This window comes from Sander vitreus, chromosome 18 (assembly GCF_031162955.1).
Source record: "Sander vitreus isolate 19-12246 chromosome 18, sanVit1, whole genome shotgun sequence".
Classification (NCBI taxonomy): domain Eukaryota; kingdom Metazoa; phylum Chordata; class Actinopteri; order Perciformes; family Percidae; genus Sander; species Sander vitreus.
The window spans coordinates 19,603,311-19,617,675 of NC_135872.1; the positions used below are offsets into that span (position 1 = coordinate 19,603,311).

The window sequence follows — 14,365 nt, forward strand, 5'->3', positions numbered from 1 at the left end:
ATCCTTAAACAGTAGCTATATTCTTTCTCAGCCTGTCTTTCTCTGTGTCCACTTCATCATCTGTAATCAAGCATTCATCTAATGGCGGAAAAGTCGAAAATTACAGTAACACGTGCAGCAGCAGCAGCAGCAAGGACAACTGAGATAAGAGTTTAAGTATGCAGAAGGTTCACTCTAGTCTTTCTGTACACGCGTTTTATCCATATGATCATTCCTTTTACCAGATTACTCAGTTTAAAGCTCCCTAGAACAACTGTTTTCAAAACTTAGGTCAGATCCGTGGCATGTGTTGCAGCAGGATTTAAGCTGGAAATGGTGATATCAAACATTATAGAGCATTTTGCATACCTGCAGCATAAGGCAAGCCAAATAAAACACCCTGTGCTGGGTGTGTGGTGGTTCTGAAAATGGCTGGATTTCATTAGATTCAGCCCGCACAATAGCTTGGCTTGCATCCACAGTTTGGAGACAATAAAACCAGGCTGTTCTGTGAGGCCCGAAGCCCGTAGGCGTGACACACTCATTCACACCTCCACCAGCCAGCAGCTCCTTGGAGAGTGGCCGTAGCGTGTCACCGCCGCAAAGAAAGCAGAACAAGATTCACACCTTGTATGGAGAGCATAAAAGATCATCAGATGTCTTTCCTCTGAAGTCCGCCACTTACCGCTTCTGGCTCAGGACTGATTACCACTCCGTCTTGCTGATTGCCTCAATGTTTCCTCAAATGTTCCTCGTCAACACTGACAGTAGCTCTTTTTCATGGAAATAATTTAATTTATTTGTCATCTTTCTCTCTGGCTGCACAGCCTCAAAGCTAACCATTAAGCACAGCTAACGCGACGGGGAAGCTGTCAGCAGTTTGGAAAGACAATTATAAGCTTTGCAGGGTTTTTTATGTCAGGACTATGTTGATTATTGTCCTGCTCTGTGTAATTATTCAGCCTGGTTTGTCTTTTAGAGCCAATGCAGCGTGATATTACTCTGTTTCACCTCTTCAACTGGAAAAGCAGGATGCAGGAGAATGTGCCAGAAATGTCTTAATCGCACTTAAAGAGTGCCCTTCAGCGGATCCTCTTCCGATTTTATTTCTGGAGTCTGAGATGGTATTTGAGAGAGGGAGAAAGTCCGCTATTTAACAGAGAATTGCAGTGTGAGTTTTTGATATTTTTTTCGGCTTATTAGTGAAATCTCGAGCAAACATCTATCTCGGCTCATGAATGTAACATGGAGGCAGTAAATCCAGATTAAAAAAACCTCTGGTCTGAATGTCTGCAGGGGCTGCTGGCAAAATTAAGGTTCCGTCTGCTTGACCTTTTTAGGTAGCGACTACTGTCAGCCTGAGCTACCGAGGAGGAAGGAAAGGGTGAGGGAGAGAGTGAGGGGGAGACAGGTGAACGAACGCCTCGGCCGTAGCCAGAAAACTTGACTCATTCTGTTCATCGAGCTACAGTTCGTGCTCAGACCCAAAGCGAGCAGCATTTACAGGAACATGGATCAGCATCATCATCGCTCATGCCACATCTGGCATTTTGACCTGCTGTACCTGCTGCGGGCCTCCAGGCTGCTTCAGCCTCATCCAATATTCAACAGACAGAGTTAACCTGGTTAGAGCTGTATCATTGCACGTGCTGATGGTGCAGATTTGGTCGTTGGCACTGTGGGTGCATGTGTGCCTGCTTCCATCGAATCGTAATGTTTAGGACTTAAATACTGAAAGGTTTAATGGGTCATTCACACTACGATCAAATCACGAGAAAACATTTTGACACCTTCCTGCGTCTAGCCCTGCAGATCGTTTTGGTAACACGTTATAATAATGCTACATGAATTATCATGAATTCATGCATGACTTCATGCATGAAAAAGCATGAATTCATTCATGTAGTACTTCATGAACTAGCAGTAATGTACAGAGATTAATAGTATCGCATGCATGACTTAATGCATGAACAATACGTTAATTAATGCATCAATTAAGGTATTTCAATCATCATGATTTCTGATTTATGACTGATGTTCAAGTCTTCTTCAAAAAAACTGACCAGCCACAGCAGTGTACATATATTCTGAAGAATTGTAGTTTTGTAATCATTGTTAACTAAACTTTAAACTTTCTTCATTTCTTCATCACATTTGTGGCCCTTCAAATAAAGTGCTGACCGGGTCCATCTTTAACATTGATAAATAAGATATGATTAATGGTGGCATGAAATGAAATGTATTAAGAATTAAAGGAGTGGGTTGGCAAAATAATACTGAGGTCACTACATTGACACAAAAAACTGTATACTGCAGAGACACTTAAAGGTGCAGTAGGCAAGCCTTATAAAACTAACTTTCTGTCATATTTGCTGAAACTGACCCTATGTTTCAGTAGAACTACATGAAGCAGGTCATTTCCTGTTCAGATGCACCAATCAGGGCCAGGGGGGGTGTCTAACTGCGTGTCAATCACTGCTCATGCGCACACATTCATTCTCCCTTGTGGGGGGAGGGGCTTAGGAGACCGTTTTGGGCTTTAGAGGAAAGGGACTGAGAAGTTGTCGATGTACAAAGTCCTGGATCGTCACAATCCTACCTACAGCACCTTTAAACAGTCATGCCTGAGAACAAGTAGGATAATTATGAATTTTACTTTTTACTGACTTCTAAGTCTGAACACAATTTTTATTTTTTTATTTGAGAGGTCACAAAGATGATTGCTGCTTTTGCCACCATTAATCATATCTTATTTATTAATAATAAAAAAGATGGACCAGGTCAGCACTTTATTTGAAGGGCCACACACACAATGAAGTAATGACGAAGTAATGTTTAGTTAACAATGATTACAACACTACAGTTCACTTTCTTTAGCCTGTCACTTTAACTACAGATATAGAAGACATGAACATCATTAATAAATCAGAAATCATGATAATAGAAATACCTTAATTGATGCATTAATTAACATATTGTTCCTGCATTAAGTCATGCTTGATATACTATTAATCTTTGTACATGATGTACTGATAGTTCATGAAGTCATGCATGAATTCATAATAGTTCATGTACCATTATAATAAAGTGTTACCTATTTTATTTGCCCAGGTTTCAAGGTGTTCGCCTCTTTTTTTATTTTGTATCATTGACCCAATACATGGAGGGGGAATGAAATTCCATGCGCGCTGCTTACAGCATTGAAGCATTTCATTTAAAAAATTCAACAGGAACATCTCTCTCCTGTGACAATGTCCCAGTTCAAGTAGTTCCACCAAAAACTGTTCAGAGTGAGGTGGGTGGGAACATTGGGAGCACTGTTTCTGGAAAGCAACAATGCTGTTGAGGGTTTTCTTTATGTAATTACGATGCTGAGAGCACCACAAACCACTAATCTATTCACCTTCATTGTATTGGGGTGTAGGTGGAGAGGATATGGTAAGTCAGTAATGTGAGTGTTTTGCACTTGAGGCCATGAAAAAGGTCCGTCTTCACCCCCAGGTACAGCAGCCAATCACTGGAGTGCAGATTCTTTGCTCGACAGACTTAAACATCCAAAACTGCACCTGTGCACGCACACACACACACACTTGAAATCGTGCACATGCATACATATTGCACCTATCTGGACCACTGACATTATTTGGGAGCCTTTGGCCTCCTGATCCTCACCATAGCAAATTAACAGCCTGGGAGAGAAATCATAGGATTAGGGAGGGAAAAAAGGCGAAAGGGAGAGCGATTATAGAGAAACGGCTGAGATAAGAGGAAATGGTTATGGACCAGCAGTGAGATATGAATAGCTCTGAGCCCTGAGAGGCAGACTGCCAGTGTCACTGTGCCTGTGATATACCCAGTAAGTAAAAGTCTGCATCAGTTTTCCCTGGTCATACAGTTTATATGAATATATTTACACATAAATATTTACACGTGCAACATGTTTATTAACACGCAGACACTTTTTTCTTTCTCACGAGACTAGACCAGATGTTTGTTTTTCATTGTCATCTGTGTGTTCCTGTGATTTATGTGTTCAATGGCTGACTGCAAAAGCAACCAAATCTACTTCAGGATAATAATAAAGTTAAAAACTACTGAAAAACGGAGCTCAACCCCTCATAATCTGACTGAACAATTATTTATTATATGATATTGCTCCTTGTACACTGGTGAGTTAAAGCCCTTGTGGATTTCTCCGTTTAAATCTGTACTTTTCATAAAGAGGGAGAAGTTGGAATGGCTTTTCATCTCTGAGACAATTTGAGATGTGAATTGTGCAGAACAAGCTGCAACTTACTATTTAGATACCTCTCATGTTTTGTACTTCCTGTAATTCAATCAGGAGAGACTCCGTTGCAGATATGCAAACATTTATTAATAAGATATAACCAAGTAAGTACAAACATAATTATTTGGAGATTAGAGTCCATTGTAAAGGGGTATCTATACAAATCTAATGTTTAGGAAACCCAAACACATCCCCCAATGGAATCTAGACACTGGTGGTGGTGACAAAAATCCGAAGACGTAAAAACAAGCCGTCAGCCGGGAGAAGACCGAGAACACCGTCGAAAATGCCTGGAGGTATAAGGGGAGGAGGCGGGTCACACTCTCGTCTGAAAATACAACTGACAGAAGCAGGAGAGAGAACAGATTTAAAACATGGTAGTATGCTGTGATTGGTTAGAACATAAGTGCCCGATTCTAATTGGTATACAGAACCGTAACACCCACTGCCCAGCTGATCAGTTAAAGAGAAGAGAGACAACGTAATAGAAGTCTCCCTGACAGAATTTACGCTGAGCTACATTAGAGGTGTTTTACACACAGGAATGAATCTGAATGAGCCTACTAAATAACCACGTTCACTGACCACATATGTAGCTTTTTGCAGTGGAGCTCCCCTTACTGGTGGCTGAAAGTGCTGACTCCACTCCACTACGATATGCAGTAAGCCGTTTTATGTGTTAAAACGCCTAATTTAAATTTTTTAAGGAAACCATTTGAATCAGCAAGTAGTTTAAATTACTGCAGTTTGTATCGCTGTTGTGCAAATATACGTAGATGCATTTATAGACCTTGTGAGGAAACCACAGCATCTTCATTATCATTTGTTTGGAACTGTTTTGTCAACTGCTACTTTGCTGCATTTTTCAAGATCAAGAATGGGTTTTTGGCGTTTTTTTGTTGTAGTACATACCACTTACAGACAAGGACATCCAATGCTGGGAGGACAACTGTTGCACATGCACTTGGTGGCACTTTAACTCTCAACTTCAACCGGGCTGAGTAACTATTAGGTGTCAGTGTGTGTGCGCCTCTGCAACTTCAGCCACCCCAATCCCACATTGTCTCCTTGACTGTAACTGCAGCAAAGTATGGCTGGTTAAAGTAAGGTCACACAGAGCTGAAAGAGAGGTAAAAGGGGTCCTGAGTGAAAGAACAGGACGCAGTGAGGGAAGATGAAATGGGGAGTACAGTGTATTGGAAAAAGAGTGTCTCCTGGAGTTTCAAAGAGAAAACGAGAAGAGAGAGAACGTGAGAGAGAGAGATGGAGCGAAGTCTCCTGTAGGTTGAGAAAGGGGGAGAGATGGAGAAAGATAGAGGTGTTAGCCACAGGGTAAAAAAAAGAGGATGAATAGTGAAAGCAGGGTCACAGCATGGGGCAGAGAGCAGGGAGACACATGACAAGGTGAGATAAGTGCCAGTGTGGCAGCAGGGAAGAGGAGGCGACAGAATCTTTCCGTTCTGTCTTCATCTTTCCATCAACCTCTCTTCTTCTTGTGTGTGTGTGTGTGTGTGTGTGTGTGTGTCCGTCCCAACAGTGAGGATCCGGCTTGTTCCAGCATCAGGTAAAGCATGGGTGGTGTGCTCCTGTAACAGATTTCATCAACTGTCAGGGTGTTTTTTTTTTGTGCGTGCGCGAGCGCGAGCGTTGTGTTCTGTGGGTGGGCATCAACTTCAGTTTGAGATTCAGCTCTTACACAAGCCTGTCCGTCCCTCAGAATACATACTGTTCAGGGATTTTTTTTCAGCACGCAATTCACAGCCTCCGATGACTGAAACCTCCTGAGAGATTTAATACTGGGCTCTGTCCAGATGTTACCATTGTAGTCTCTGTTCACGCTCAATGCACGCTGCCATACTGCTTCCCTCGTCTCCTCTCTCACTGAAGAGTTGTTTGTTGCTGTTCTAATGGACCATTTCAGGCGTTTTTTAAAGCGCCAGTAGTCAATATTTCTATTAATATGTTAATGGCCAAACCTACAGAGAATTCTGCAGTCCAGGAAGGTTTTAGCAGCTCTTTTTTCTAATTTTATGGCCTGCACCTTTACTGTTTTGGTTTACTCTCACCACTGTTATCCTGCCAAACGGCAGACGGACAAAGTAAGTGACTAGCTAGGGAACATAGTGGAGTGTTTAGCACAGGACTTGTATTTTTCAATGTGTTTAAGTGGTAAATGTCTGTACACAGGGATAGAGAAAGAATGAAATACAGTACTTCCATCAAAGTACAAATTAAGTTCAACAGTGGCAGCTTGGAGTTACAAACATGGCACTTCCTGTAGAGCTGCTTGGTGGCCAAAAGTAGAAAACTATGGTAGATAATCCATCTAAGAATTTATGTATGTGGCTTTGTATGTTTCCTCTAAGCAGGGTGTTGATCAAAAGTTGTGCTCAGTTGATTTTTTTTTCCTGAAGATAGACAGGTTAAAAATATACCAGAAATATAACAAAAGGTCAGTAACAATCAGGAGAAGCAGACATTTCCTTCCCAAACTGCCATGGGTATAAACTCTGTCAGGATTAAAAAAAGAAACAAGAGCTGTCAAGACTTGGTTATTCCTTCATCCCCAACCGCTCGGCTCCATCCTTCGATCCTCCATCACTTTATCCCTCTATCCAACTCCCATCAAACCTCCGGCTGACTGACAGCTGTCCCTGTGAGGCTTCCTTTTGGGAGAAAAAACACACACACAAGCACACACCAACGCAACCATCTGATCCGATGCCGTGAATGCCCCGACAGCGGTGCCGCTCTCATGTTTTGTTGCGATCTGACAGGCCGGAGTTGGGGTGTGTTAGCTTGTGAATGTGTTCAGGGCTTCAGGGGTCAGAGCTGCGCTGCAGCCTCAAATGCCCAGATGTGTACTCCCCCTGACGTGTCTGGCCAAGCGGAAAGCGCCAGGAACAACCCTGCACATGTGCACTAGGTGATAATAAAGACCTGCATGTGCACAGACCTACAATTCGGCACGTTGAAGCAGCATGTGGAATTGCCTAAGCTGGTCTAATCAGACACTGTGGGAGATGAAGTAGGCTTGGTGGAGGAAAAAAAATCTATGCAAAAAAACAAAAGAAATGACTCCTATTTTGTAGTCGTTGGTTTCATGTTAACATCATCAGTCCAATAAAGCTAACAACAGGAATAAAACAGGAATTTTAATATTTATACATCTTCCAACATGTTTAAAGATGGAATTGAATATTTTTTTTTCTGAACAATATAAATATATACAGATATTAAAACAAACAGTATAACATTGATTGACGTGCGCATGAAAAAAAAAAGTCCCAAATTGGCTCAGACACAGTCACTGAAATTTTGCCAAGTTAATTGAGGCAGTCAGTATCAACAAACTGAAGCAGCTTATAGGATGAAAGAAAAGGAGATGAAAATAGATGAAAATGTAATCCTATAAAGGCAGCTAAAACAGTCAAACTTAAAATCCAATGAAGTTGAAAAATTGCATGCGATAAAGAGAAATAGGGTACAAACACGTACTGCAATGGCAGCAAACTAATCACCAGGAAGAACAATAGCAGAGCAAAGTCAATATAATGAATGTACATGTGTAGGTTGGGCTGGAGGCGCATGAGAGGGAAGACAAAGTTGCTGTTTTCACTTAATTATTTTATTCTGTAGCTGTGCCTGTCCTATAAAACTGCACTCCCATTTATTAGCTGCATATCCAAGGTCTGTTGGAGGTCTTGAGGGCCGTTTGAGGTTTGGAGTCTGGGGCGCGATGCCACGAAGCTGTGAGAACGGGCCCACGATGGGAACAAATTCAAATCTTTTTTAGCAGTACTCCAAGTTCGCACATCTTTTACACGCTGCCAGAAAGGGCGGAACGACTCCTTTGCCCTCCATATATTGACATCATTGTCCTTTTTTTTTTTTCATAGCTTGTTTCTCCTTGAGCCAGCACTTTTCTTTTTTCTTTTTTCTTTTTCCGTCCTACGCAGAGGAACACGTTCTTAAAATCTTACCGAGGAAAAGCGCCAGTCAGCTTTAAGCTGTCCACTAAGTCTAAGCTGTATGTCCACGATATGTCTGTGGCAGTGCTTACTGCTCCGTCTGTTTGCCCAGCCTCACCAAAGCCCATTGTAGTTTTTGTATCTTTCTCCTCGTTTACCCTTTTGCTCTTCCTAGAGGAAAAATCTCTGTTTTACCGGCTTTGAAAGAAAAAGAGGAAAAAAATAAGGAGATAGAAGAAACAGAAGGTAAAGACAGCCGCCTATGGATGTCTGTCAGGCGAGTGTCTGTGGAGAAAAAAAATCGATCCAAGCTGATGAACCAGTAGTTTGGAGTGTATGAAGAATAGTTTTCCCTCCCTCCCTCTCTTTCGTTCCCTCTTTGTTTTCCTCCCGCTCTCTCTTTCTCTCCCCTTCTCACACTGTCTCTATCTCTCCCTATCGCCCTCCTCTCCCTCGCTGGCTCGCCTCCCTGTGCCCGCCTGCCTGCTGGAGCTTCCAAACACACAGCTCATTTCTGTCTGGCGGCTCGTCGTCTTGCCTGCTCACTGGAGCCTGCTGCTGAAGACCGAGAGGACCTGAGACACGCATGTGGCAGCCTGCCAACCTGTTTGTGTGTTTTGGATCACTGGTGTCTTTATCCAGCAGTTCTCTGTGTGTGCGTGTGTGTGTGTGTGTGTGTGTGTGTGTGGATCGGCTGAGGAGCAATAAGGATGAGTGCTGAATGCACTCAAGTATCGTCTTGATCACACAAGGTCCTCAGCGAGTGTGTATATGAGACCAGACACATCACCACGTGCAAATGTACACAAATTGATTTTCACCTATTGATTTTTCGATTCTCTGATGCCATCCTCAAACACAGTGTAATGTGTCACCGGGAGTGTGTGGACATGTGTAGGAAGGGAGAATAAGAGAGCCTTCTGGGCGGCAACCAAACAAATGGCAGCCCCATCAGTCTTGGTAATTGAGTTCCTATTTAACACCGTAGTTTCCTGTGACCAAGAGGAAACTTTTCTATTTTGCATTTCATTTTGCATTTACCCGACAAGCTTATTGACTCTGGGTTAGCCCAGGCCTGCTGAATTTTAAAAGAGCAGACTTAAAATGTATGGTTGGTTGTGTTTGTTGGTTTTCACGCAGCTTATCAATGTTCTATGTAAAGGTTGTTTTTTATGGCGCCATTATTACTGTAGATGTATACAAATGTTCACCTTGTCCTTGGAAGCCATAGGTATGTATATACTGTATATATTTAAATATATTAAAAAAAAGCGTGCCTGCTTTTAAAGGGAATGTGAGATAACGCTCTGATTGGTTTATTGCACGTTACGTATAATAGTAACAGCGCCCGAGATCCGCCCACAAAGCTACTTGCGTTTGGCGTTTGATACTTGCGTTTCAGATCGTTAAAATAGGACCATATGCCTCTTAGTTCCAAAGAGGCTTTGATTCAAGTCTTGGCTCTTATTTACTTGTGGAAACCTTCCCTGATGGCCTGCTTTCTACCACCTCTTTCCTTCCTTTGTCCACCCCAATCATCCTCTTCCCCCATCGTCCTCCTGTTCCTTTGTCCTCTAGGTGTAGCGGAGGTGATAGTTCTGGTGGGAGGGCGTCAGGCGATCGGGATGAACCAGCGCTCCCTGACAGCCGTCACCTGTTTTAACCCCCAGAGCAGTAAGTGGTACCCGCTGGCCAGCCTGCCCTTCTACGACCGCGAGTTCTTCAGTGTCATCTCGGCGGGAGACAACATCTACCTGTCAGGTGAGCTAAATCGCCCACTCCAGCAGCACAATTGTAGCTTTCCTGCTGCAGTTATTTAGTGGCACAGAGCAGGAGGACAGTAGACGCCATCGGTTTATCTCACTGCAGCAGTGAAAGGTTATCCCTGCATCCAGGAACATTTCACATTAACCATGGTAGTTAAAACACATACATTCAAATTGAGTACATTATCATACAATTGGTTCAAATGAATATTGTAAATACACTCATTGGCCTTTAAAATGTAGTCTTTAGATTTAAAAGATAGAATACACCAATCATTTTCCCCACTTCTGTCATTCAAACATCAGGCTGATTTTGCCGTACCTACATAGTTTCTTGCCACGCTAGCGGCAGGTCTCTATGGATGGCAATGTCAATCAGTCGGTCCACCCACCCCTTTGGTCTGGACTGAATTATCTCAACAACTGTTGGATGGATTGCCATAACACATTGTACAGATATCCATGGTCCCCAGAGGATGAATCCCACTGACTTTTCCGGGGAAACATATAGGTTGACCTTTTGTGGTTTTTAGTGAAATATTTCAACAGCTATTAGATGGATGGCAATGGAATTCAGTACAGACATTCATGACTTCCAATTTGTCCAATACTTTTGTTTATGACTAAATACCTGCAAAAGTAATGACATCAACCTCAGCTATATGTGTTTGCTAATTAGCAAATGTTAGCATTAGTGAACATTGCTAGACATAAAAATGTTAACACTGTCATTGTGAGCATGTCAACATGCTAACATTAGAGCCTCACAGAGCTGCGAGCATGGCTGTAGTCTGTAGTCTGGTTATAATAAAACTCCACACCGTTCCCCAAAGTTTTCAGACTTGACATGAAGAGGTGATGAACAGACATTCCCTCTCTTGATTTTATCATGGAAACAAATTGATTTTTAAGGTAAAAAAGACCAAAAAAATCTGGTCTCTGACCTCGTTTGATAAAGTCCCATTCATCATACTGAATCTTGACAAAGTTCTCCACACTTTCATTCATAAACACTTATTGAGAACATTTTCACTTTATGACAGATAATTCGACAGAGTGAAGCTAACCGGGCCAACGCCGGTTTCTTGTGACCTTTGCAGAAACAGTGTAAGAGTTCTAAAGCGGGGTCTGCCCTCACCGCATTCTCATCTGTTGCTTTGAAAACTCAGCCCTGCCCATCACTGCAGACAACCTTGAAGTATTTATTTTCAAAAAAGTCGTTATTATATAGAATGTCTTTCCTATTTACCTTCTGTGGAGCATTTTTTTTGTGGCTTTACAGTCGCTGCAGTTTATTTTGTTCCATAGTGGCATGCTGTACACTCTGTAACTCCCTCAATGAAACATCTTTAAGTTGCTCCTACAGAGCTACACTGAATTTCTCCCTCCATGGTCCATTTGTGTGAGAATCCTGCACGGCACTCAGACTCTGACATTGCACCGCGGAAATTCAGCGGGATTTGTCCTGCGTGTACCTTTCCTCTCCCTCTTTTCATATAAATGTAAATTTGTGTTTGGGCATTGGAACAGGTATGCATGTGTCCACTGGGATTCAGACAGCCAGTGGGGAAATCAGAGGTGTTCTAGCCAGCCAATCAACAGGCTCCGGTCTGTAACCTTCCTTTCACTCTGAGCAGGGTCACTGAGTCACCGCTGGTGTTACATGTCAGACTACACAGCTAACTGGGCTGTTTCGAAGAGCTCTGAAACACGTACAGTCTTGACGGTTGGCTGGTTGACTAGTCAACACAGCAGCAAAACAACTTTCAGTCAGTTGGTGTGTCACTTTTTCTTTTTTTAAATCTGTGGAAAAACACACTCTAGCAGGGGAGATTTCAATATAGAAAATAGTTTGAAGAAATAAGGACTGTTGTCATTATCATATGACTTGATGCCAACAGTTTGCATGTATACATAACCTCCCTGCTATATACCAGGTAGAAGTCATACAGACCTTTTCAACCAGACCTAAAAGGAGCCTGAGTGCATGACTCCCAAGCAGATCCTACAGGAAGTCGAAACCCAGGAAAAGTTCCTGAGTCCCTACAAAGGTTAAAAATCACCCTACATACCCACTTTAATAACTCTTTTTCTCTACATTTCTCTACACAGGGGGCACAGAGTCTGGTGTGATGCTGGCTGATGTATGGTGCTACATGTCCCTGCTTGACAACTGGAATCTGGTGTCCAGGATGACCGTGGCCCGCTGCAGACACAACAGCCTGGTATATGACGGCAAACTCTACACCATCGGAGGACTGGGCGTATCAGGGAACCTGGACCACGTGGAGAGGTAAGGGTCACATAAAATCAACAGCAGCCCGTCTCCGAACATCAGGCCCCTCCGGCGGCTCCCAGCCGCTCACCGCGCAGTCCCATACAGCTCCGACCCCAGAGAGGGAGCTTGTGTGTGTGTGTGTGTGTGTGTGTGTGTGTGTGGACGATTCTGCAAAAGTAGGTGGATGCTGAGCAATCCAGTTTGAGCAAATAAATATTCACTCTGCGCAGCAAAATGTGGCAGATGGTGTGGCATGCAGTAGTGCGGTGCAGCATATTGCAAAAGTGGTTGGACAGGTTTGTTAGCATTTTCTGTGAGAGCAAAAGGTGCAGAGGAATGAATCTAAGCCAGAGCATATTAAACGGTCACAGCTGTGAGTGTTGTTGTGGAGCGACGGAGCGCCTCTTATTTGTCGTAGAGTGGTGCATGAGTGAGAGGATTTGCTTTCAGAGAGCGAGTGGTGTACTGTGTCTGATTCCATCCACTTCAACATCGACACATCAGCGACACTTCATTTGAAGGTCGCCCATAGTGGCCTATTCAGCAAGGTCTCTTTCGTCTCGTTTTTTTCTGTATTTGTTGAAAATCTTCAGTACTCAACTAGCCATGGAAACCCAACCAATCCAATGAAATATGACTGTAACTGGATTGACTATTTCATGCCTAAAATGTTTTCAGAAACACATTTTAGTGACAGGTTTAGCTGTAATTTTAGGAAAGTTTGCGACCCGGCCACCATTTTTTTTCCTGCTTCAAAACGGCCCAAGCACCGCCCCAACTTGCATGTGTTGTTACGTTGCTCTTATTGGTTGTAGGTCTATCTAATTGCAACCAAAGGCATTTTTGTCTGCGCTGTTGAAAATTACCTGAGAGGTATTTGAAAATGATTTCGGCAATGCCAGGCTACTATAAAACTAGACATAGACAGTATCCTCAAGGAGTATGATGAATTCCTCGTGGCAAAAAACATGAATAGGGATTGTCCAGATTTAATCATTCGATTCATATAGCTTGAGTTTTGCACCGCTCCCTGTTTTCTTATTTTTCCCTGTAACCTGGGCTGATGAGTGTGTTTCAGCAGAGAAAGGGGGCTACCTCCCCTGCATGGCAGAGCGAGAAAACCAAAGCAATCAAAAGAACATTACTGAGTATATTAGAGCAGGCCACTGCCGCTCATTACCTAGCAGCTCAATTGATCTCCAAAGCTGTTCGCAATGCACAACAGTCCTCCAAATGAAACAGCCTAATTTGATATTTCCCCGTAATGCTGCCATACAGTGTCGTTATGACAGGGGGTAGATGGAACATTTGCCCCGTAATGGAAACGCATTTGATTCCTCTGTCTCTGAGCTACTTAATTTGAGAGCTGCCGCTGCATCTAAGGCATCCACAGCTCCAAAGAAATGAACGTTTCACCGTGTTATGTGTTTGTATGCGTTTCTCCGCCTGTGCCCTTGTGTGCGTTTTTGTGCAATCATGAAGCTTCTCCGAGGCCCTCAGCAACTGGACTCAATTATCAGCACTGTAAAACTTTAACCTACTTTGCCTCTCTCTAAGAACTGCCAGAGGCCTCCTCTGCTTGGTATTACTGCCCCAGTGCTGCACTCTCGAAGCTTGCACCAGCTCGGGAGAAATAACCCCCCCCCCCACACACACACACCGAACAAAATAGTTGAACTCTTAATAGTTAGGAAGAAAACACATGGTGCTCCATCTGAAGCAACAATAACACAAGGTCAGGGTCATATTCACCAGCCTTATGCAAAAGCTACAATGTCTCCCAAGTAAATTCGCCCAAATTTGGGCAAATTGTCAGAGCCGTCAACGGGCTTGTTTCTAAGCAACCCATGCTTTTAGTTTGTCTTTTTCAGAAACCGCTACGTGGAGCGAAAGTCCAAATTGAGTCAAATGGTCTAAAGACTCACTATTTTGGGAATGGAATGCATAAATACATAAAGATTTGTGCTTTTAGAGAGGGCACATACATAAAGAGGAACATTTGTGTGCCTGCTGATGTATTATATTGAAATTCCAAGAGTTCTTGTGATTAATTTTGTATGATAATGATTACGAATGCATTATT

General features: G+C 42.9%; 1 protein-coding gene across 3 annotated transcripts in view; it reads left to right on the forward strand.

Moving 5' to 3' along the window:
• Positions 1 to 14,365, forward strand: part of klhl29 (kelch like family member 29) — a 215,309-nt gene that overhangs the window by 166,978 nt on the left and 33,966 nt on the right. For all 3 annotated transcript variants that reach the window (XM_078275053.1, XM_078275054.1, XM_078275052.1), the window contains 2 exons: positions 9,817 to 9,999; positions 12,117 to 12,297. In XM_078275053.1, coding sequence (XP_078131179.1) covers positions 9,817 to 9,999; positions 12,117 to 12,297 — 364 coding nt within the window. The remainder of the gene's footprint in view (positions 1 to 9,816; positions 10,000 to 12,116; positions 12,298 to 14,365) is intronic.